Source organism: Lepidochelys kempii, chromosome 3, assembly GCF_965140285.1.
Source record: "Lepidochelys kempii isolate rLepKem1 chromosome 3, rLepKem1.hap1, whole genome shotgun sequence".
In the NCBI taxonomy this organism is placed as follows: Eukaryota; Metazoa; Chordata; order Testudines; family Cheloniidae; genus Lepidochelys; species Lepidochelys kempii.
The window spans coordinates 60,382,055-60,408,048 of record NC_136382.1 but is presented as its reverse complement, the minus strand read 5'-3'; the positions used below and the strand labels follow the sequence as shown (position 1 = coordinate 60,408,048).

Here is a 25,994-nt window from a genome sequence, read left to right as displayed (position 1 = left end):
TCCCTTATTGAGCTCAAGAGAGCTTGATAAAGGAAGGGCAATTTGGCTAACAACTTGCAAACAGCAGATTACAGTGGATTTATTTTATTGTGAGCCTACTTATACCTCTTTTCAAAAAGATTTAGTATTTTAACAATTAAAGTGGAAGATGGCTAAAGGTAAAGGAAAAGTTGGACTATCTCACATTACCTGTAGCTACTAAGGGCTAAATTCTGCTTGATTTACTCACATCATTGAGTTCGGTGGGACTGTTCACCTAAATATAGTAACTAGGATTTGGGTGCCAAAAGGCTTATTTAAAAGCAATAAACACATTTGAAATGGTATTTATTTAAAAAGGCGTTACCTGTATTTTCTAATTAAACCAACCTCCTTTAAATGGCATTGAAATTATGTTTATAAGAAGGAGCTCTGGCCCTTTTCCAGCCAATTGAGTAATTTTGAAATCACCAACATGAGCAGAGTACAGTTCTTCAACTATTGTGGTGGCTGGATAATTTGTTGAAATGACTCATCAGGTGACCAAAACAGGGATTCCCTTTGTTACGTTTTTGGCTTTTTTTTTTTTTTTTAACAAAAAAAGATGCAAGAAGAGTTTCCTTTCCACTTTGAGAATGGTAGTTGTATATTATTATTCCTATTTTACAGTACCTTTAGCTGGAGCCAAAAGCTTGAGGGTTAGAGACATTACTCACAGCAGCATGAATGTCATTTGGGATCCTGCCCCAGGAAAAGTCCGCAAATACCTATTGAGATACAAAACAACTTTGGGAGACGAACCAAAAGAGGTAGGTGGAAAGCATTTTAGCAACTAACTGAAGATTGTTTTACTGTAAGAAGCTTAAATATAATATTAGAAACAGGTAATAAAAACAGAGAACATCAGCTGTTGGCAGCTACAATATTCCTCCCTCCTCTTTCTAACCACCTTTTATGTATTGAAAATGCATATCATGACCCTTCTCAGTCTTTTCTTCTCCAGTCTAAACAAACCCAATTTTTTCAATCTTCCGCCACAGGTCATGTTTTCTAGACCTTTAATCATTTTTGTTGCTCTTCTCTAGACTTTCTCCAATTCGTCCACATTTTTCCTGAAATGTGGTACCCAGAACTGGACACAGTACTCCAGTTGAGGCCTAATCAGCACAAAGTAGAGTGGAAGAATTACTTCTTGTGTCTTGCTTACAGCACTCCTGCTAATATATCCCAGAATGATGTATGCTTTTTTTGCCACAGTGTTACACTGTTGACTCATATTTAGCTTGTGATCCACTATGACCCCTCAGGTCCCTTTCTACAGTACTCCTTCCTAGGCACATTTTGTATGTGTGCAACTGATTGTTCCCTCCTAAGTGGAGTACTTTGCATTTGTCCTTATTGAATTTCATCCTATTTATTTCAGACCATTTCTTCAGTTGGTCCAGATCATTTTTAATTTTAAATCTATCCTCCAAAGCACTTGCAACCCCTCCTTGCTTGGTATCATCCACAAACTTTATAAGTGTACTCTCTCTATGCCATTATCTAAATCATTGATGAAGGTATTGATCAGAACCAGACTCAGAACTGATCCCTGCAGGACCTCTCTTGATATGCCCTTCCAGCTTGACTGTGAACCACTGATAACTACTTTCCCACCAATTATGCACCCACCTTATAGTAGCTATATATAGGTTGTATTTCCCTAGTTTTTTTATGAGGTCATGTGAGACAGTATCAAAAGCCTTACTAAAGTCAAGATATACCACATCTACTGCTTCCCCCCATTCACAAGCTTGTTATCCTGTCAAAGAAAGCTATTGGTTTGACACGATTTGTTCTTGACAAATCCATGCTCACTTTTACTTATCATCTTATTATCTTCCAGGTGTTTGCAAAGTAATTGCTTAATTATTTGCTCCATTATCTTTCTGGGTACTGAAGTTAAGCTGACTGATCTGTAATTCCCTGGGCTGTCCTTATTCCACTTTTTATAGATTGTAACTATATTTGCCCTTTTCCAGTCCTCTGGAATCTCTCCTGTCTTCCATGACTTTTGAAGATAATTGCTAATGGCTTAGATATTGCCTCTGTCAGCTCCTTGAGAATTCTATGATGTATTTCATCAGGCCCTGGTGACTTGAAGTTAACTCTAGGTGCCAGTTACAGTACTTGGTGCAAAACAAGTCGTTTGAGTAGCTACAGTCAGGTAGTCAGAGGTATGAGTACCCAGATTTGTACCCACAGTTCAAGTGCAGGTGCAACAATGTAGGTACAAATTGCACCCCGAAAAGGAGTGCAAAATTATCCCAGAATATCTTGGTCTTTTTTTTTGTAGCAATGACTACAATATATTAATGTGCATGTATAGGGACAGAAATTTAACTGTGTGTCAATTTACAATTCTGCTGCCTTTATTTTTGTTTCTAGGTGGAAGTTGATAAATCAAAAACGAGCACAGTCCTTTCTAGTCTTCTCTCACAAACTCCGTATGATATACAACTCGTTGCAGTATATGATGAAGGAGAATCTATCCCAGTAGCTGCTAAAGCTACCACTTGTAAGTTGTGGGAATATTTAATTTAACTCTGCTATTAAATATGTTTTCTTAGAATTTCTTAGAATTTCTTAGAATTTCTTAGAATTTCTTAAATTCTGTTTAAGCAAAATGTGCTGCATTTTATTGTAGAATTTAGGCAGCAATATCATGTAATCCATTTCTTAAACCTGCACTTTGAGAATTCTAAATTCTTCTTATTAAGTAAAATGCTTAGAGGGCAGAATTCTGCTCTCTGGGACCTATGCAACTTCTGAAGCTGTCTAGTGGATAAGGCATAGCATTAGGAATCAGGACATGTGGGTTCTGTTCCCAGTTGTGTCATTGATAAACTGTGTGGCCTCACATAAGCCACTGTTTGTCTCAGTTTCCTCATCTGTAAAATGGGAATAGCCCTCTGCCCTTTTATAAAATACTCAGATCCTACACAAGGAAAAGAAGGCTGATACTGAAAAGTTTTTTAACCTAGCAGATTTTTTGTCAGTGATAGAAAAAACAGCTCATCAAGGAAAGTGTTCAGCCACAAGATATTGGGTTCAGTGCAGGAATTCTTGGGTGAAGTTCTAAAGATTATTTATGCAGGAGGTCAGACTAGATGGTATAATTATACCTTCTGGGAAATCTATGTACCAGAACTTCAGCTGCTATGAATCGGTGTAGTTCTACTGAAGTCAATGGAGCTGTGCCAGTTTATATTAGCTGAGGACCTGGCCGTATGAAAGACAAATTGCTCTGTATAAGTGCTGAGTAACACTACAATTTACTATTAAAGTCATTGGAAATGTGTCTGGGAGCATACTCTGTTGCATAGAAAGTTGTTTATTAATGGAGCTTTGTGATTGTGATTATTCTTAGTTTATAGGCTGTATCTTTTGTTTGTTTGTTTTGAGAAGTATTTTTCCTTTCTTCATAATAGTGCCTGTACCAGCACCAGTCAATCTCAGACTCACAGAAGTAACAAAGCAAAGTTTCAGAGGCACTTGGGACCATGGAGCTCCAGATGTGGCTCTCTATAGAATCACCTGGGGACCCTATGGTGGAACAGAAAAGCAGGAGGTAGGAATGAATAGTCAACATGCAGTTTTCTTTAGGACCCTCTCAGAGCACTATTTTTTATCTGAAATTAAATTTGTGAATGGCCTCAATCTTGGAAACCCTTCGGTGGGAATTGTATGTGGAGAGGTTTTCAGGATCTGATCCAATATTTGCAGCCAACTAAAATGTCACAATGTAAAGAAAAATGCTCTGTTATCTCCTTTCTTTCCTCCCACGACCAGACCATCCTAAATGGCGATGAAAATACTCTGGTTTTCGAAAATCTGAACCCAGACACCCTATATGATGTCTCAGTTACTGCCATCTATCCTGATGAATCCGAAAGTGATGACTTGATTGGCAGTGAGCGGACATGTAAGTAATCAATTCCCTAAAAGGGATAATGTGTATTATTAATTATTATTATTATTATTATTAGGGCTGCCAAGTGATTAAAAATTTTATTGTGATTAATCACGCGATTAATCGTACTGTTAAACAATAATAGAATGCATTTATTTAAATCTTTTTGGATGTTTTGTAGATTTTCAAATATATAGATTTCAATTACAACACAGAATACAAAGTGTACAGTGCTCTTTATACTTATTTTTATTACAAGTATTTGAACTGTAAAAAACAAAAGAAATAGTATTTTTCAATTCACCTAATACAAGTACTGTAGTGCAATCTCTTTATCATGAAAGTTGAACTTGCAAATGTAGAATTACATACAAAAAACTGCATTCAAAAATAAAAATGTAAAATTTTAGAGCCTACAAGTCCACTCAGTCTTACTTCTTGTTCAGTCAATTGCTCAGACAAACAAGTTTGTTTACATTTTCAGGAGATAATGCTGCCCACTTCTTGTTTAAACTGAGAACAGGCGTTTGCATGGCACTGTTGTAGCCAGTGTCGCAAGATATTTACCTGCCAGATATGCTAAAGATTCATATGTTCCTTCGTGCTTCAACCACCATTCCAGGTGACACACATTGTTGCTGATGACGGGTTCTGTTCGATAACAATCCAAAGCACTGCAGACCAACGCATGTTATTTTCATTATCTGAGTCAGATGCCGTTAGCAGAAGGTTGATTTTCTTTTTTGGTGGTTCAGGTTCTGTAGTTTTCACATTGGAGTGTTGCTCTTTTAAGATTTCTGAAAGCATGCTCCACACCTCCTCCCTCTCAGATTTTGTTAGGCAGTTCAGATTTTTAAACCTAGGGTTGAATGCTGTAACTATCTTTACAAATCTCACACTGGTACCTTCTCTGCATTTTGTCAAATCTATGGTGAAAGTGTTCTTAAAATTAACATGTGCTGGGTCATCATCCAAGACTGCTATAACATGAAATATATGGCAGAATGTGGGTAAAACAGAGGAAGGGACATACAGTTCTCCCCCAAGGAGTTCAGTCACAAATTTAATTAATGCATGTCCCCTGCAATGGTGGCCAAAGCATGAAGGGGCATATGAATGTTTAGCATATCTGGCACGTAAATACCTTGCAATGCCGCTACAAAAGTGCCATACAAATGCCTGCTCTCACTTTCTGGTGACATTGTAAATAAGAAAAGGACAGCATTATCTCCTGTAAATGTAAACAAACTTGTCTGTCTTAGCGATTGGCTGAACAAGAAGTAGGACTGAGTGGACTTGTAGGCTCTGAAGTTTTACATTGTTTTGTTTTTGAGTGCAGTTATGTAACAAAAAAAAATTCTACATTTGTAAGATGCACTTGCAGAATGAAGAGATTGCACTACAGTAATTGTATGAGGTGAACTGAAAAATATTATTTCTTTTATCATTTTTACAGTGCAAATATTTATAATAAAAATAATATACACTTTGATTTCAATTACAACACAGAATACAATATATATGAAAATGTAGAAAAACATCCAAAATATTTAATACATTTCAATTGGTATTCTATTGTTTAACAGTGTGATTAAAACTGTGATTAGTTTTTTTAATTGTGATTAATTTTTTTGAGTTAATCCTGTGAGTTAACTGCCTAATTATTATTATTATTATTATTATTATTAGCTATTAAATTAGAATTAAAGGCATATATGCAATACTTCTAAAAAATTCTTGTGCTTTTTCCTAGTACCTGCAATACGTCCAACAACACAAGGTAAGAACCTGAATTCTCAGGTTTCATGTTATTTAAAGAAGTCATAATTCCCATTTAAAACTGAATAGTGTATTTACGATGATCTCAGCTTATTAATAAATATAATTTTGTATTTGGAATGATACTAAACATATGGTTAACACATGCTTTGTTATTTTACTAACATTCCAGTTAAATTCTCTTCTTTGTTGTATTCTGAAAACTTTGGGCCAAATTCTGCACATGCCTGGCTCAGTGAAGCCAGTGGCATCCTGGCACACATCTGAGTACAGAATCTGACCCTTTGTTTGAACTGTGTGCTTAACCTGTGCTTCAATAACTTCAGCACCAAAGAGCGGCCCACGAAACCTTCAGGTGTACAATGCGACTTCCAATAGCCTGACTGTAAAGTGGGATCCAGCCAGTGGCCGAGTGCAGAGATACAGGATCACTTACCAGCGTACAACTGGGGATGGCGCTGAACAATCGGTAACTAATTTTTAAGCACTATAATTATTAGACCATGAAAAACAAATTTGATCATGTAGTTCTTAAGATTAGTGTGTCAGAACAATTAAGTTTCAAATCAGAGCAGTGCAGATATTAATCAGGGGCATTTTTAGATGAAAATTTATGGTCAAAATAAATATGGTATTTATGTATTAAATATAAATTTCCAAACTAATATGTTCTCTATGGGGAAAAAAGTGGCCATGTGGAAAATCAATTTTCTTGAGATTGTCTTGCATCCCATTATCTGTACAGATCAGATAATAAAGTAAAACTAGCTATATTTCTACCTTAAATATGTACAAATCAAATAAAAATATCAAAATATAAGTCCTAGAGAACTGTGATTCACAAACGTCTTCCAGTCCAGGGCTTGTCTGAGATTTTCACTGTGTGGTTCACATGCTAATAGAGGGACTGTGTCATGGTGACTAATTCAAGATAGCGTGGACCACCGGCTGTTCCAGTAGTGAATTGGTAACAGCTCTATGGAACTACAGCAACTGCTTAGGAGAGAAAGTAATATTAGGAAAACATTGAAGGTCGTTTAGCGTCTTTTAATGTGATTCAGGTGCTGTAAACAAGGAGAACAGTCAGCACCATGTGACCAGCTTCTCACAGACCACCAGCTAGTGCTCTGTACACCACTGGTTGTCCATACAGCACAGTTTGGCAACCACTGATCCAGCCCCTCCGCTTGTCACCCAGTTTACCTGAAATGTATGCTACTAATAACAAAACCAAATCCTATTGATTAATAGCATGGCCAGTTGATTGTCTACCCTTTTGGTTCATTATGAAAAATGTTCAAAATAACCAGATTTAGCCAGTTCTATTGCTAAAAATCAGTAACAGTACAGGAAAGAGTTATTAGGTTACCAGTCCTTCTAGGAAGCTGTTTTTTGCATTGTGTCTGTTCACAGTATGGTATTTACTTTAGATTTGGCTGGATGTTTTCACATTCAAGTTTACTTTTCTATGAACAGCATATATTTGAATTGAAATGTGAAATATGTGATTCTTCAAAAATCCAAACCCATGTCAATAAGCAGCAACGTATGTTAGAAAGGCCTAGAAATATCTGTGAGGAATTAACAAAAAGGGAGTGTGTTTTCAACAGTCAGTGCAGTGAAAGTGAAAAGTCAGTAAACAAGAGAGAACAGTGATAAGGTCAATTAAACAGGGAATGAGTTGCCAAGAGGGGCTGTGATCTGTAACTGGTGGTTTTCAAGTGAGACAGGGAAAGAAGAGGCATTCTGTAGAAATCTAAGGTGCCACAAGTACTCCTTTTCTTTTTATGAATACTCTGTCTTCCAGCGATACAGGGGATGGACTAGATCAATTATTCTCACCCACCTAGGGAGCAGATCTGTAGTGGACTGGGAGAAGAAATAATCCATGAGGAGACTTCCTCCTAGAGAGTGTTTCTCAGAACAAAAATGTTGAGAACCATTGGACTAGTGATCACCCAGGTGGCCATTTCCAAGCCTCACATTTATATTATATAATACATTATATATATTTTTTGGATTCATGGTATATTGATCAACAAAATCAATATTTGCTAATCATTACCAGCCATATGATGGTAATTTATTGACTACCTTTTTGGTGTAGGTATTTTATTGAACTGCTGGTACTACTGGATTATATCAGTACCTCATCGAAAACTTTCAAAGCCAAATTTTCAAAAAGGGGTTGTAGGTTGCTTTGAGAGACTGGTTGGGCGCCCAACAGCTCCATGACCAGGGAAGAGAAAGGTGGCTTAAAGCCACACCCCAGGATCTGGGCAAATACTAGTGACTTTGGACCAGATTTGTAAAGGTATTTAGGCACCTAAAGAGGGTATTTTCAAAAGCGCCTGGCTGCCTTACTTCCAACAGGAGTTAGGCAGGCACTTAGGAACCTACCTAATCACCTTTAAAACTCTGGCCCTTAGTAACTGTATACAGATAACAAGGATTTAAACCCATTTATTTGAGTTTCTTGTTTTGTTAGCATATGCTAAAGGTTGTTCTGCTAAAGACTGTAGATTACTCTGAAATTTAGAATATGTCAGTGGATGGGCACTAGGTTAAAAACATCTGGACTCCAGTAAAATGTCCAGATGTCTAAATGCTTACTCATTTTGGGAGTTCTCCATTTTCAACAGATTCTAATTGCTGTGGCATAAACATCTGAATTCAGTAGACTGTTAAAATGTACAAATTGTATAAGAAGATTGTTAGGCTACTTTCAGCGATGTATAAAAACACCGATTTCACATAATGAAAGAAAATTGAGCCTGCTAGAGTGGTGCCATTCTCACATCACTATAAATCTTTACTTATGTGATCTGATAAGGGCTGAAGTCACATGGTTAACTGTCTAAGTATAATTGAAGTAGAAGATTTATTGTACTTTTTGGATTAAAGCAAAAATGTTTAGGACATTTCTAGAATCAACATGCAACGAAATGTGTGAAAGTGAGGCTAGAATTCCATGATTTTAATATTATACAACTATTTATGTTTTAGAGCTCTACAAAGTGTTATAATCATTTATTGAAATACACCTGAGCAATGGGCATGATATGCCTGCTCCAAAGCTCTTCGAAAGTTAATGGAAAGACTCCCATTGATTTTGATGGGCTATGGATCAGGACCCGTCTGGGAAGAAATTCCTTTACATTGCCGCTAAAGAGATTGAAGGTCTATATTTAATTGTTATATATAGATTTGGAAATCTTTTAACAAATGCTGTCTTTGTATTACTGTAGTCTTTTAAAACCAGCCTTAATGAATATGCCACACTGAACTGAATATAATTACTGTTTAATTTATTAGTGAGCTTTCTGATCATGATGGGAGCAATGCCCCATGTAGTCTATACAGGATTCTGTTGTGTGTATCGAATACTTATATTTTTTACTAGAGAGTAAGACTTAGTAAATAAGTGATTTTAATGGTTCATTTTTGTTTTACTCCAGACCGTGGTAGGAGGGAGGCAGAACAGTGTCGTACTACAGAAGCTGCAACCCGACACGCCATACACTATTACTGTATCGTCTATGTATGTGGATGGGGAAGGAGGACGGATGACAGGCAGGGGCAAGACCAGTAAGTAAAAGAACTGTCTGTGGTGTCTCCATTAGCAAATGGCTGTGAAACCATTTATACCTTGCGCTGGAGATCAGCAGATCGATTAGTTTTGCGGGAGGGGGTGAGGGGGTAGGTCTCATAGTGTGGACCTTCTGGAGTATAATCCACCTCATTTTGTCCCTACCCCACAACTTGAAAACATCAGAAATCTTTTCCCCTCCCTTCATAGCATGTGTGCTTCATTCTCTGTGTTAATTGTAGTGCATTTGCCTGAGAGGGAGTGTGATTTCAGCAGTCTGACAGGGCTTTCAATGTATTTCAGAGCCACTCAACACAGTAAAGAACCTCCGGGTGTATGATCCAACCACCAGCACGCTGAGTGTACGATGGGATCATGCTGAAGGAAGTCCTCGCCAGTATAAAGTATATTATGTGCCAACAACAGGTGGTGCAGAGGAAATGGTAATCATTCTTGTGGGTCTTATTAGTTGTCCCAGATAAGTTGCAGTATAACCCCCTGAACAAAAATTGACAATGATGAGTGCCTCACCCCAATACAAGGATATATATAGACCTTGTGCAAATTCTGTTCTCTGCTACACTAATATAAATTCGGAGTAGTTCCATGGAAGTCAGTGAGCTCATGACTTAATACCACTTTTTTAATGTAATATATTAAGAAGCAAATCTTCAGCGATTAGATGTTAGCACATGGGAGCAACTGTATTCCACAGCAACTCCTGCACTTCTCCTTCTGAAGGCAAAATATATGGGCATGAATGTTGTCATAAGGGGATGGGCTAGTGGATAAGGACTTAGGAGATCTCATTTCTGTTCCCATCTTTGCTACCGATAGTATGACATTATTCAAGTAACTTTGGGTAACATTTTCAAAAACACCTCAGTGATTTAGGTGCCTACATCACACCTTGTAAAAGGAAATTAGGAGCCTAATCACTTTTGAAAATCTTACCATTCACCTCTTTGTACCTCAGTTTTCCCACCAGTAAAATAATGATAGTGCCACTTATCTGTCTTTCAGAGAGCACTGATCTATTGATGAGAAGCTCTATATAAGTGCTAAGTGGTATTACTGTATTAACCTGAGATTTTTGTTACTACCTGCCTTTACAAGTATGTAATGTTACTTATTTATGTGATATTATTAGTACTGAACTCTAAAAATAACTGAGTTGAGATATAGCGCTATGAGCCAAATCCTTGTCTTAAACCAATCCTTGCGGGTTTTGGAGTTGATACCAGTGGGATCTGGTCCTAAGTCCACCATTAGTCCAGGTCAGTTCCAAGGGAATGTGTAGCATAGCAAATAACAATCACTGCTGGGAATGGAATCATTTGGGGGGGAGGGATAGCTCAGTGGTTTGAGCATTGGTCTGCTAAACCCAGGGTTGTGAGTTCAATCCTTGAGGGGGCCATTTAGGGATCTGGGGAAAAAATTGGGGATTGGTCCTGCTTTGAGCAGGGGGTTGGACTAGATGACTTCCTGAGGTCCCTTCCAACCCTGATATTCTATGATTCTATGAATATAAATCTTAAATACAGAGTTTTATCAGGCCTGTGGAACAAACTCCTTCACTCCTAAGTTCAAGGCACACTTCTTTGACCTACTTCCTCTAACAGAAACACACACAGCAGCGGGTGCACACTTAAAAATAATAAACAGTCAACAGCACAAAACCCCTGCTACCACAGCAAAACACTCCACTGCACCCACATTTCCCTGCCTGGAGAGAGAGAATGAGAGAGAGAACAAATTAGACGTGACAGATGTTAGCTACGTTACTCAATGCACTGGTGGAAGGTGCTCAGATAGTACAATGATGAGGGAAGTATAAAAACCTGTGTAGAATAGAATAAATAGAATGAAAGTAATTCTGAAGGAGTAATAAACATTAAATTAAAAGTTAAATTAAATAATAACTTTCCCTTTAACTATTTGACTTTTAAACTGACAAAGCACTATTAGTCCTTTGCATTGGTTTTGCCTAAGATACTCTCCTCTACCCAGAAAACTGCTATTTTGCTTCAGAGTTCCAGTATCCATATAAATAGCTTTTCATAAGGAGAAGAAAGTTTCTTCAGCTGGCATCTTGTATTTCCAGCCATCACTCATAATTTGTGTGTAAATTGGGTGGAATATGGACATTTATCTTTACATTATCCAGCCAAATGTTTCTTTCTTTGGCTGAGTTTCAGTTTCAAGTTTCTCCTGTGTTCCAATTTTGGAAAAGATAGTGTCACTTCCTTTTTAACAGATGACCCTAGGAAGCATACAGAGGTCCTTGACATCAGAAGCAGGCTTCTAAACCAACGTGCAGTTGCAGTCTGTCATGTTAAGTTGCACAGATGTGGCTGTAGCTATGCCTTTAAGTAAAAAGAAAATGTGCTTTTGAATATAATTTGTAATAATTACTAGGTCAGATACCTTGAGCTGATATAAATCAGAGTAGCCCCACTGACTTCATTTGTAGATTCCTTTTTGGGATCATTAAGAAAATGTAAAATAGTTTAAACTGACATCTGCAGTAACAGTCGGACTTGAAATGCTCAATTGTTTCATCCTTTATTTAAATACCACACCACTTTTTTTAAACCAACAGACAACAGTACCAGGGAACACAAATTATATCATCCTGAGATCTCTCCAGCCTGACACACCTTACAAAATAACTGTGGTTCCAGCTTACCCGGAAGGGGATGGTGGACGTGTATCTGACATTGGGAGAACTTGTAAGTGAAGTGGTCTTATTCATAACATCTTAGGATTTATATATAAATAATTCAAAATTATAGATGTTGTATAGTCCTAATTTACTTTACATTGCCTCTGCAAATTTCCTGATCCTGAGTTAATTGTAGGGCAGGTACATAAGAATGATGTTCACGTCTATCATTGATCATGATATGAGTGTATCATGATTCACTTTCACAACGTACTCAATCTTCATTGCTTTCTGTAAGGAAGGCTTTCAGTCTGCTTTTGCTGACAGGAAGCATGTTCCAATGATTAGGATGTTAGCCTGTGACTTGGGACACATGAGTTCAATTCCCTGCTTCATCACTGACTTTCTGTATGCCCTTGGGTAATTCACTAGTCTACCTGTACCTCTGCTTTCCATCTATAAAAATGGAGACCAGAGCGCTTGCATACCTGATATGGGTGTTTGTGAGGATAAACACATTAGACTGTGAGATGCTCAGATACTGTGGTAATGAAGGCCACATAAGTACCTTAGACAGATGAACTGTTATCTTAGCACCTTTTTGTGCTACTATGTGTGTCCGGACAGAACAGAGTTATTCTTGTGTACTCATCTCTGTAACACTTATTTAAAATATCCTTGGCTTAGTGGTGAGAGGAGCGGCAAGAAACATACAAGTTTACAACCCTACACCGAACACCCTGAATGTCCGATGGGAACCTGCACCGGGTCCAGTACAACAGTATAGAGTTGTCTACGCTCCGCTGGTTGGCCCAAGGCCATCAGAGTCTGTAAGTTATTCAGCCTCCTGAGTATTCCTCAGAGAAGCTCTGAGGATGTCACCTCCAATGATCACTGACTTGTAGTAACAAAACAGTTGTAACCAGGGGTGCGAGCAGAATTCTCCTAAGCAGAAGGCCCAGAACTCTCCCTTCCCTGCTCTGCACCATACTCTTTGCCTCACATTCTTCCCCTGCACCCAACCCCACACAGTATCCATACCTCCGCTGCCCCTGCTCCCAGCCCTGAGTTCTCATTCGCTGTTGCTGCACCCAGATCCATGTTCCCCATCTAGCACCCTACTCTACACGCACTCCCCTCCCATTGTACCCCATCTAGCCCCATGCTCGTCCCCCACAGAACCAGCTCCAAGCTTTCCCCCTACACCTAGCCCCATGGTCTCCTCTCCCCTCACTCAGCCCTGAGCTATTACCCAGAGGGGTGGTCAGGCTGAAGAGCATCATCCCCACCAGAGGCCAGGCAGTTCTGGGACCACTAGACCCCATCCTCCTGCTGCATCTCTGCTTCTCCAAGAAACACCAAAAGCCTGGATTCAATCCTCCCACTCTCCTGGAGATTCCTGGTGCCGTCTACTTCACTTTCCCCTGGGGCTGGGGGTGCCCAGTGCCCCCGTTCCCCCCTCATTGTGCCATGGATTGTAATCTATCTGCATGGGGCATCTCTGCTGAAAACCCCATTTCCATATGAATTTAATGTGCTGTATGTAATCGCACCATTCAGTGGAGTAAAAGAATAAAAGCCCCACCCATTTTAAATTTGCTGTTGAGAATCCTTTATTGTATTGCCAACAAAAGGAAATTAAATTGGAATATTGATTTTTAAACATAAGAAATACAAAGCAAAGACTATTTATGTGTATGTGGGAATGGCTTCAGGGCTCTCTTGGGATATAAAATTAGGACTTTATATATGCATTGATTTGGATAAGAAGTTTTAGGGGTACCTGAGCCCTTGTATGTGTAGACTGTCACCCACACTCTACAGATACAAATATGTGCACTATGAACAGTCCAACGTCTGTGTGAACCTGTCAGAATTTGTAATGTATTGTTGGCATCTGTCAAGTGTGAGTACTTATAACTGCGCAAACGTGTGAGACCTAATAGAGGCCCTTTTGAAAATGTATCCTTAGCATATGTCACTAAACCACAATGGAGCAATATTTTGCTCTGGATTTCTGCATGTCTCTATCTTTACCAGTCACAACTTTTTCATGAACATTTCATGTTCAAAACACGTACAATAATTATGGTTTTAAACTATCAGCATTTTAGAAAAAAAGTCATTTTGCAGAATGAGAACTTCTGTATTCTACTGCCACATAATTGCATCTCCTGCTGTTGAGTTTTGTGTTAGGCAAGCAGTACTGGCTGGTTCCTATAAAATTGCATTATTGTAGTTGGAAAATACACAACAGGATCAGGCTCCCAAATTTCCTCCTTTCAATATAAATGACTGATAATTAATTTGAATAATAATAATTTTACAGGGCGTTATCTGTATTAGGATGTTGTATGGACCTGTCACTCTCACTTCACCCTCTTTTTCCCTCCCAGATTGTGGTTCCAGCAAACACTCACAATGTTGTGCTGGAGCGCCTGACCCCTGACACTCCTTACTCTGTGAACGTTGTGGCTCTGTATGCCGATGGAGAGGGAAATCAAAGCTCTGGGCAAGGGAGAACAAGTAAGAGGCAAAATTATGTTTGTTTACTGCTATCTTAGCGTCTCTATTTGCTGCTTATATGAGTGAGGTATTGCCTACAAACAAATGTCATGTATGCTTTCCAGTGTAGGTCTGCCAGTTCACCTGAGTAATGGCTTTTTTGATTTTAGACCTCCCTGGAACAACAGCTCCCAATTAGGCCAGATTATCTGTTGGTTGTAATGCAGATAAATTCTTACTAGGGACCAGACTAGACTGACACTTGTGATGTAAGCTTAAATTGAACCTAGGTCTTTAGCAGTAAAAAAGTCCTTTGGCCTGTAACATTCAGTTACAGCTACACTCCTAACTCTGTCTCTCTCTCCAAAACAAAGAGCACATTAAAATGGACAGTTTACTGCCAAAACAGAGGCATAAATTTCAGCTTGAATTCTGGGTCTTGTCTGCCATAATAATCACATGAGTACAACCCAGGGCCAGATTTAGGGGCAGGTGACCCAGGCTTGGGTGCTGTTTTTGTTGTTAGTGACAAAAGGGAACATGTTTGAAGTAACATGTTTCAGGTATTCCGTATGTGGATTCATTTTTACTCACCTCCTAGAATGTTCCAGACCTTTGTAGAATCTCATGGAATCTTCCAGACTTTCTGAGAACTACATTTTCCTCAAACCTCCTAGAATGTTGTTAGCCATGCCCTTGCGGGTATATTATGGTCGGGATGTGACCTGTCAAACAGTAAGATATAAATATAGATTTATAGATCCTAGTTTGCAAATTTATTGTCTTATATGACAGGGACAAATCATGCATGAAAATCGTGCGTCAAAGTCGTGAAATGGGCTACAAATGCAATAAAAAATAAGGTATTTGAAATGCTAACAAATGGGGGTGGGGAGGCACTGAAGATGCTCCTTGTCTGCGGTGCCATTTGGTTTAGGGCCAGCCGTGGTACAACCCATTGTAGGCAGCCCACGAAAATCCCCCCCATCCCATTATCTGAAATAGCAAAACCTGTCTGTGATTACCTAATGAGCTGAGAGCACAAGGCCTTCTGTAAGAGGGTAGACAGCAGGGATATCCCAGATGAATAAACCTACAGTGAACCTGGCTTATTCCAGCCTTGTGCTTGTAACTAGATGGAGGAACTTGCCTGTGGCTGCAACATGCCAACCCTTGCTCTGTGTGTACCCTTTTCTCTACTGTTTGCCCAGATTTATATAAAATCTGCAAAGGTGACAATCTGTCAATTGTTTTGCCTGCCCGAGTTTGGGCAGAAATCTGTAATGGATGCGGATGCTCACATTTCAAGCTTCAGTTACTAACTTTCCCGCCCTTCCACAGAGCCAGAATTCTGGTCAGTTGGGCCCCACTCCTGATGTGACCTCTGGATAATGCCGTGATATTATCATCTATATTTGCCTGTACATGTACATGCAGGGGTCAGTGGGAGTCCTTGATGTGCACTCCAGGGCAACATCTGACCCACTGAGACAGCTCTATATCCCAGGGTATCATAATGTGAAAGGACTTCTGTCTTCGCTCCACTTCATTGGTCCTTATACATATTCCCCTTTTAGTACCTCGCAGTGGGCCAAGGAACTTGAAGGTGTTTGATCCAACAACAAACAGCCTGTCTGTTCAATGGGACCATGCTGATGGGCCAGTTCAGCAGTACAGAATCATTTATTCTCCCACTGTTGGAGATCCCATAGATGAATATGTAAGTGCCTATATATATAATTCATATATAATATATAAATACATAATCATTTGTTAATAATCATTTAAATATCCTCTGATATATAGAAAAACAAAAATATCTGATATTTGGATATTGTACATTTTGGTTGCTGAAGGGATGAATTGTTTGGGCATTATTATATAGGGCAGTGTTAAGGGGCGCACTTAAGCAGCTGGGTCTTAGTCTCTTGAGTGAAACAGTCAGTTCCACAGAGTAGTTGCATACGTAAAATACAGAAAGGCACCAAGGCCTTGAAAGCAATGCATATTATAGTGTTAAAGTTGAGATCAAGGAGAAGATTCTGAGCTGAGCTTGTCACAGCATGCTTAGTTCAAGCAATTGTGCTCGGGTAAATAGCCATGTGCTGCTTCACATACTATGTATTATCATGCTTGGACTCCTGGTAACCACAGCACCATACAGTATATGGGGCAATCAGTAGGTAGAATGAGCTGCGTTAAGGAAGCTGGGTTAACTTGAATTCAAATTTTATAGTACTTGCTTTTGTGGGGTTTTGTCTGAATTGTAACAGTTCGTGCCTTAACTTTCTGCTGCTTCACATCAAATTCCATGGCACAAAGATTTGGTCTATAGAGCACTATATAACTGCCTGTTATTGTTTATTTATTATTGCTGAATAGGGCTGGTTGAAAATTAGCCCTTCAGAATTAGTTTTTGATGGGAAATTGTATTTTCAATTAAGCAATTTTTTTCTCAAAAAGTGTCTGCTTTCTGCAAAAAAAAAATTGACTTTTTGTTAAAAAAACTAAACAAAAAACTAAACAAAATCATGCTGGTTTTCAGCCCAAAACAGAAAACATTTTGTCCAAAGACTCAAAATTTCAATTAGGAAATACCACGTCAGTGTCTCATGGGACTTGTAGTTCCTGTGCCTTGTGCTCTCATTCTCCTCTCCACCATTTGGACTACATCTCCCATGATACTTTGTGGACATGGCACTCCCATGGGGCACCAAAGTGTCTCTACAAAAGGAGAAACCATGATGCGTTGCTGCAGCAGGAAGCAAGTGGGGGTAACAGATTGTATAATTTAGGCAAAATTTTGTAAATCAAAATAATTATTGTTGACATCTCATAAAACATTGATATGGCAATGTGGAATATTGTGTACAGTTTTGGTTGCCAAGTTGAAAAGAAGGATTTCTAGCTTCTAGGTAGGGAGCGGAGGAGGGTAACGGGATTGAGTAATAGTGTGGATGGTTCTCTCTGAAAAGGAAAGGTTAAATGTGTTTAGTATGGAGAAAAAAAGGAGACTGAGAGGGAATCTTAGTATGGCTTTTCAGCTTTTAAAGGGGATGTAGAAGGATCCAGGACATTATTTGGTCCAACTACTGAACAAAGAATGTGGAAAATATGTGGTCATGAAGAGAAGCTGCAGATTGTTAAGGTTTAAACCAGATACTGAAAAGAGCACTTACTTCTCATGAAGAGTTTTTGGACAATGAAACAGCTGAGGGAGCAGATGGCACAAATTTGTTTTTTTTTTTTTAAGGAAAAATCCAGCTGTTTTATAGGAAAGGTTGATTAGACAGATAAATGTATTAAAATAATAACTAGTATTTCTTACTTTCAAATTTTAAATGTTAATGTTAAGGAACATTTATGGAGGTTTCACCTTTTCTATGGCTGTGGGTGGCTCTGACTTTATATTCTGGAGGCTGATCTATATCTTGGCCCAAATTCATATCTGGTTTAACTGTAATGGCTCAGTGGAGATACACTATGAATTAATATAGCTAATCTGTGACAGGTAGCAAAATGTCTTTATCTCATCCCCCTCTGCATATAGCTCTACCAGATGTCATTCCATTATCATAGCCCCACCACATGTCATTCCATAGCTTCTCCTCCCCGAACCAGCCTGACCACATCTATGGACTTCGGACAGTCTCCAGGCCCAGTTCACACCTACTTTTCCCTTCTGAGTGTGTCCTTTCCATCTCTCTTTACCCTGCTTTTCTGGCCCTGTGCCCTGGAGAAGGTGACCGTGGTGTTTGTGGGTACTCTGCCTTTTCTCTACTCACACTCTCACAACAGAAACACACCAGCAAGGTTATCTTCTCTCTCCCCTCCTCCCTTCAGTAGCTTTATCTTCTCTTGTTTATTCTCTCTCCAAAAACCCACAACAATAACTTGTCCTCTCTCCATGTATGGAGGAAACAAACCTTTTGTAAAAAGAAAAGGAGGACTTGTGGCACCTTAGAGACTAACCAATTTATTTGAGCATAAGCTTTCGTGAGCTACAGCTCACATGCATCCGCTGAAGTGAGCTGTAGCTCACGAAAGCTTATGCTCAAATAAATTGGTTAGTCTCTAAGGTGCCACAAGTCCTCCTTTTCTTTTTGCGGATACAGACTCACACGGCTGCTACTCTGAAATCTTTTGTGGGTCTGTGTAGATGTTTAATTCCTGAATGAGGTCTGGAGAAGCTGTGGAATATCACTCTGGTGTGGGGATAGCTACAATATTGTAAAGGGAAGGAGACGAGGAGTCCAGTTTTTTTGACAAAAGCTACAAAGTTATACTTTAAAATAATTTAAACAGACAATACTGTTAATTTTAGGTAGGCTGAAATTGTTCTGAAATGGTAAAGCAGTGGAGTCTCCCTTTCAATAAAATGGATTTCTCCATAGCTGGATTAAAAAACCACAACTGGGTATTTGCAGTGAAATACATCCACAAATTCCACAAGGGTTGCTCATTTACAATTTATTACAATTATAATGTCAGGTAAAATATGACAAGATATTCATCTGTATTTCTCTCCTGATTTCTAGACAACAGTACCTGGAAGAAGAAATAATGTGATATTACAGCCACTGCAGTCAGACACACCATATAAAATTACTGTTGTGGCTGTGTATGATGATGGAGACGGTGGACAGCTGACAGGAAATGGACGAACTGGTAACTTAGCTTTAGCATTAAGTACTGTATTCTCATTTCTCCTCCTTATAACTTAATTATAAGTTCTGCTGCAGAAGTGCCAGAGGCCCCCATCTGTGTTGGGTTCCTGTTGTTCTAGGCACAATGCAAACATATCAAAAGACATGATTTCTTCTTCAGGGAGTTTACAGTTTACCTGTTATACAGCTTTAAAAGGCAGTTGCTACTATAATAACAATTCTAATGCTTATTCTTTCTTTTCAGTTGGGTTGCTTCCTCCTCAAAACATACATATTTCAGATGAGTGGTATACACGATTCAGAGTTTCCTGGGATCCCTCCCCATCTCCTGTTCTTGGGTACAAACTTGCATATAAACCTGTAGGTAAGAAAACCTGTCTGCTTTGAAGAGAACACTTTGAAAACAATGAGTAATGAGTTAAGAGATCGGGGTGGAAATATCCAGTGTATCCTAATGAAAACGGAGCCCTGTGCTTTAAAGGTGTTTTCTTTACTTATTTTAATTTGTGGGTTTATTGACTTTAAAGGAGTAAGAAGTTTTCCTGTTAACTTCAGTGTTTCAAAATAAAGACAGTTAGAACACCAGATACATTGTCACACACATTACAGTACATTTGATTTCATTATATATTTGACATTTAATACAACTATTTTATCTCCTGTCACAGGCCTGTTCTCTTCTCATTTACACCAGTTTTACACTTCTTATCTTTCATGCAGATGCTCTTGATTTACACGAGTGTGTGATCAGAATCAGACTCAGAGTTTGAATGAATGACAGTCCTTCAATGCTTTTATTTGACATGAGAATGAATCCACATTTGCATGCTTCTCTGGAAATTAAATTAAATACAAATATTGCACTAGTAAAGCTCCATTTATTTTATTAGCAATGAGAATGTTTACTCAAGTAATAGGTTTAAGAAATAACAAGTATGTTTTTTTAAAACAAGGACCAAGTTTTGGGGCAGGCCTACACATAAGATGCTGCATTGGTGCAGGTGCGCCAGTGTGGCACTTCAGTGAAGACACTACTATGCCGAAAGGAGAGCTGCTTCCAGTGGCATAGTTAATCCACCTGTGTGGGAGAGCTATGTTGATTGGAGACACCCAGCTTCTAGACCTAGTGCTGTGTACACCGGGGGCTAGGCTGATATAACTGTGCCACTCAGGGGTACAGATTATATAAAAGAATACTGATAATGCCCTAGCAGAGTCTTCATAGAATTGTGTGTCTTTTTCTGTGATTCCCTTTAACTCAAGGTTCCGACGAGCCACCAATGGAGGTGTTTGTTGGGGAAGTGACTTCATACACATTGCACAACCTGTCTCCTAGTACTATCTATGATGTGAATGTTTATGCCCAATACGATTCTGGACTCAGCGCACCCCTGATTGATCAAGGCACTACATGTAAGTCCAAACCACTTTTATTGTAGTCACATAGGATATAATTGTTGAAGTGATCTCATGTTGACTGAAAAGTCCATATTTAGGGCCTCGATCCTTATGGTCTGAATATTCCACAATTATAGATGCTCAGACCTGTGAGAATCAGGCCCGTAAATAAAATTAAGCTTAGAAACCCAAATTATTTAAACATTGCTTTTACTAATGGCTTGCAAGAGACAATCCTCTAGTTCCGTTTCTTACAATTTGTTTGGCTGTAGCTGGGTCTGAGCCTGCAAGTTGCTCAACACCTGCCACACCCAGAACTAGAACGTGGCTAGAACGTGTTTAGTAGATTGCAGGGTGCAGTCAGCACCATGCAGATTAAGGCCCCTCACTGCTTCTGATTGCATCTCATGGTAATATCGACTGACTACACATTCCATCAAAGCTGAACCTGCTCAGTGGAGGATTGGTTTGTTGCTGAACTCAGTTAATGAGCCATTTGAGATTTCAGCAAAAAAGGATAAGTTGTAAAATCCTCATTTTGTTAAATGGTCTCATTAAAAGCTCTTGGCACTGCCAGTAAATAAATAAAATAAAATAAAATACAGTGGGGCCCGAATCAGGTGCACTTTCCTCATGCTAAATGTCTTTATAAGTGGTTCTATTGATTTTAGTGGGACAGCCCATAGAATCAGATAGTACTTAGCATAATAAAGTGTACCCGAATTTGGGCTTTTGTAAATAACAGAGGTCAGATCTGTGGGACTAAACAGGAAGAGCAGAGATGAATTGACTAGAACTATTTTTTTCTTCTGTGGACATTTTTAAAATAAAACCACATGCGGGCAAAATTTACTGCCATAGTGCTATGTGGACCAGCAACTACTGATGCCATTGTTCTTTCTGATCTGGTTAATTTTATATCTAATGTATTGTATTTCCCAGATAATAAATTGAACACTTTCCCTTTTTTTGCAGTGTACTTGAATGTCACTGATCTAACAAGTTACAAGGTGGGATGGGATACCTTCTGTATCCGATGGTCCCCTCACCGGTCAGCATCTTCCTACAGATTAAAGCTCAACCCAGCTGATGGTAAATTCCTTTGATTCCTTGTGTGTTCCGTGGGCGGATGTACGTTTCAGTTTTATGCCACGACTAAACTAAGGATTATAATGTGACAGGCTGAGGGCCCTGAGTTTGTGATAATTTCAACTCCAGTGCCTCCCCCAGGATTCAAGCTGTGTTGGTAAAACTCCCCAGGCCTGCATGCAGCCTGCCTTTCTAAGAAGACACAGATTGGAAATTAATGCTGCTTCTATCCATGTTAACTCCCACTAGGATTTCCCAGTGGAAATCTGCTGCTCACCAGGGGTTATGAGTGCATACTATGGAGAGCAGCTGCTCCCTGCCTCTTCCCCTTCACAGCCTGAGAGCTCACTAGTGTGCAGAGCGCCCACCACACAGTGTTGCTGCACAGAGTCTTTCCTGAGCTGGGAAGAGCAAGCAGCGGAGATGCCACTCATCCCATTTCAGCACCCTCCCTGCATGCACTCTCTCTTGCTTTGTTCTGCACACCTATGGAAAGGGAAGTACCGGACCGGACATTTTCCTTCCTTTGGGTTTGTTTTCACAGGATCCCGAGGACAAGAAATTACAGTACGTGGGACAGAAACCAGCCACTGTTTCACTGGCCTTTCACCAGACACTGAATACAATGCTACTGTCTTTGTTCAGACCCCAAACCTTGAGGGACCGCCCATCTCTCTGAAAGAGCGCACGGGTAAGTCGGGCAATATGAATAGTACGTGTGTGAACAGAATGGGATGGAAATAGTCCAGACTACAGATTTTACAATTATCTTGTTTGTACAAGACATACAGTACCACAACTGAGGGGTCTATTTTCCTGTGTCTCCAAGTGTAAGTCAGTGGGAAACTCCTTGAACTGGGGAACAGAGAATAGCAATTATTTGGGGGAAATTAAAATGGAGTATTACCTTGCTCAGGTTAATCCCATTGGGTAGTAACCACGGAGTGAGAGATTTCTCCGTTTGTGTAAGAGTGGCAGGATCTGGCCCCTTGTCATAATTAAGGACTTGCTTTTGGAACAGCAAATTATTCTGCGCTGATTAGGAATTACTTGTCTTGGTCACCAATAAAAGCATTGATAGTTCTTTCCTCAGTCATACACAGGGTAATTCACATGGGTGGAGTCCTTTCTTGGGTAAAATTTTATGTTAAATAAAAGGTTTTAATTGTTTTACTTCAGTCGTCAAACCTACCGAAGCACCAACTCAACCGCCTCCTCCTCCTCCACCTCCCACAATCCCACCGGCTCGGGATGGTAAGTGTGTATTGTAGATTCATGGTACATTTTGTCTTATTTGCTGTACATCCACACACTCAAAGGTTAGATTGAATTATATTTTTCCTGAATTGAAGTAACTTCAAAAATATATGGGCCTAATGATCCTCTGGCCCACTTTGGCCCTTTGCAGCAGCTCAGACACCGTCACCTGCCTGGTGTAGACAGGGGAACGATGACTGGGCCTTATTCCCTTTATACTAGCTATTTTCCAGGGTGTTGCATTGAGCTCAGATAGCCACTGGGTCATGGTGGCAGTTTGCGTAGATTTGGGGGAATGGCCACGACTCTCAGTATGCACTGTGGATTTGTGAGCATTGCCTTTAGCATATGAACCTATTTTTGGTGGAGATTGCCAAGAAAACTGGTGTTAAGTTGCACGCTTCAGGATTTTGTTTCATATGAGCTTTTTGCACAAAAATGCCAAGATTTGACCTGGGATGTCCTTGAATGCATTGTGCGAAAATCTGCAAAACCCAGGAAATGCAAGAGAGACATGCAAGAGAAGCACTACTTTAATATTTAAGAGTAGTCTGCAGCTTGAGCATATGACTGAAGTTTGCTGAATGTTTGCTCATCATTCTTGCTTTAAAATGGTCAAAACAGTGCTGTTTAGTCCACGGTCCTGAATGAGGGGTGTGTTTTAAGAGTTCATTGAGCTGTGTTTGTCTTTCAGTATGCAAAGGCGCCAAAGCAGACATTGTGTTCCTGACTGATGCTTCCTGGAGTATTGGTGATGATAATTTCAACAAAGTAGTGAAATTTGTTTTTAATACTGTTGGAGCCTTTGACTTAATCAACCCTGCTGGAATTCAGGTGGGTAATTTCCATTAAATGCATTTTGCAGGGAAATTAAACAAACCAACAAACCTGAATTCTTAAAATCTCCTCTACCTTTCTCTGTTGTATAGGATTATTCTGGTACTGTATTGTGTGTATTTATATATGTGCACTGTGCTGTACAAACATAAAGGAAAACACAGTCCCTGTCTAAAAGAGCGGACATCCTGAAAGACAAAAGACAGGTGGCAAGCAGATGAAAGGGAATCAGCATACAGGAAGAGCAGTCAGGGTGCTCTGTGGCCAATGTAATGTTAGTTGCATGTTTTTGTTTCTTTGTGCATATAAAATATCCTCAGCTGCCCCTCTCCATAGTTGTTATGAATAGGCTAATTTTTAGTGTCACAGCAGAAGTGGGCATTGAGAAGGAGTATGATGATGAATGAGGATAATGTCTTGGTGTGTCAGTTCAGGAAGGATGTTGCATGTGCAGTGGGCAGAAGAAAGCATGGAAACAGTTGCAGAAGAGTTGGAGAAGAGGATTCACTGGATGAAATTGGATGCATCTTTAAAAAGAAAGCTATAAGGAATAGTGGGGAGGTTGAAACGTCTCTACTTCCTCCTGGGGTTCTCCATGTGTCTCTGCCAGGAGTCTCTGCCAGACTCCTGAGGAGCCTTTAATTTTGTCTTATGTTAATCTCCCCATGGTCAAGACCCTGCATCATGACTGTTTTCCTTCTAGTTAAGGGGAACTGGATAGGAGCTCTGTCCTGCTTTCATAAGCATTGCTTTTTTATTAGCTAGAGGTGAATGGCACGAGTAAGAATGTCTCTGGAGCTTTGCCATCACCGGTTGGTGCAAGACTATCTTCCCTTGTAGGAAGGAAGACAGTGATTTTCCTTGGAAGGATGTTTTATTTCTGTTTTCCTGAAATGCAGCACCCAGTTATCTTGCTTGTGAACAGTTCTCTCCTCCCCCATGCATGTCTCTAGGTCATTGGTTCCCGCTATTTCATTCTGCAGACATACTTCTAGAGAGAAAGACCCTCTCCTGGAATACCTTCTCTCCAGTATCTCCATCCTGCCTAGCTCTAACCTCACACTACTTGGTTTTCAAAAATTGTTCTTCTTCAGCCCAGCAGGAGAGTTGCTGCAAATTAGCTGTTGGAGGAGAATAGCTGTGAACTTTCTGGGTTTACTATGGAAAGACTTAAAGCTCCTTTCCTCTTTTGTCCTGGGCCAATTACACACATTCTTAGTTCTTCACTTTAGATATTTATGATGGCTAAAAAAAGATAAACTGATTTCAATAAGTGTGAATACTGAGACATCTGCTCAGGACCAGCTTACTAAGGCATGCTAATAATATAAATGGGACAGACTAGAGGAAAGGAGAGCAGCAAAATACCAACCCTGGACTTCAGAAAAGCAGACTTTGACTCCCTTAGGGAACTAATGGGCAGGATCCCCTGGGAAGCTAATATGCGGGGGCAAGGAGTCCAGGAGAGCTGGCTGTATTTTAAAGAAGCCTTACTGAGGGTGCAGGAACAAACCATCCCGATGTGCAGAAAGAATAGCAAATATGGCAGGCGACCAGCTTGGCTTAACAGTGAAATCTTCGGTGAGCTTAAACTCAGAAAGGAAGCTTACAAGAAGTGGAAACTTGGACAGATGACTAGGGAAGAGTATAAAGATATTGCTAGATCATGAAGGGGTGTAATCAGGAAGGCCAAGACACGACTGGAGTTGCAGCTAGCAAGGGATGTGAAGTGTCACAAGAAGGGTTTCTACAGATATGTTAGCAACAAGAAGAAGGTCACGGAAAGTGTGGGACCCTTACTGAATTGGGGAGGCAACATAGTGACAGATGATGTGGAAAAAGCTGAAGTACTCAATGCTTTTTTTGCCTCGGTCTTCACAGACAAGGTCAGCTCCCAGACTGCTGCTCTGGGCAGTATAGTATGGGGAGGAGGTGAGCAGCCCTCAGTGGTGAAAGAACAGCTTATGGACTATTTAGAAAAGCTGGACATACACAAGTCCATGGGGCTGGATCTAATGCATCCGAGGGTGCTGTGGGAGTTGGCTGATATGATTGCAGAGCCACTGGCCATTATCTTTGAAAATTTGTGGCGATCAGGGGAGGTCCTGGATGATTGGAAAAAGGCAAATATAGTGCCCATATTTTAAAAAGGTAAGAAAGAGAACCCGGGTAACTACAGACGGGTCAGCCTCACTTCAGTCCCCAGCAAAATCATGGAGAATGTACTCAAGGAATCCATTTTGAAGCACTTGGAGGAGAGGAAGGTGATCAGGA

General features: G+C 39.8%; 1 protein-coding gene across 1 annotated transcript in view; it reads left to right on the top strand.

Moving 5' to 3' along the window:
- Positions 1-25,994, top strand: part of COL12A1 (collagen type XII alpha 1 chain) — a 130,396-nt gene that overhangs the window by 61,377 nt on the left and 43,025 nt on the right. Inside the window, 19 exon segments of the mRNA XM_073336466.2 lie at positions 649-788; positions 2,410-2,539; positions 3,453-3,592; positions 3,814-3,946; positions 5,688-5,714; positions 6,040-6,182; positions 9,172-9,301; positions 9,606-9,745; positions 11,905-12,034; positions 12,655-12,797; positions 14,364-14,493; positions 16,050-16,192; positions 19,011-19,140; positions 19,384-19,503; positions 20,403-20,552; positions 21,513-21,629; positions 22,171-22,317; positions 22,806-22,880; positions 23,578-23,717. Of these exon segments, the coding sequence (XP_073192567.2) occupies positions 649-788; positions 2,410-2,539; positions 3,453-3,592; positions 3,814-3,946; positions 5,688-5,714; positions 6,040-6,182; positions 9,172-9,301; positions 9,606-9,745; positions 11,905-12,034; positions 12,655-12,797; positions 14,364-14,493; positions 16,050-16,192; positions 19,011-19,140; positions 19,384-19,503; positions 20,403-20,552; positions 21,513-21,629; positions 22,171-22,317; positions 22,806-22,880; positions 23,578-23,717 (2,408 nt within the window).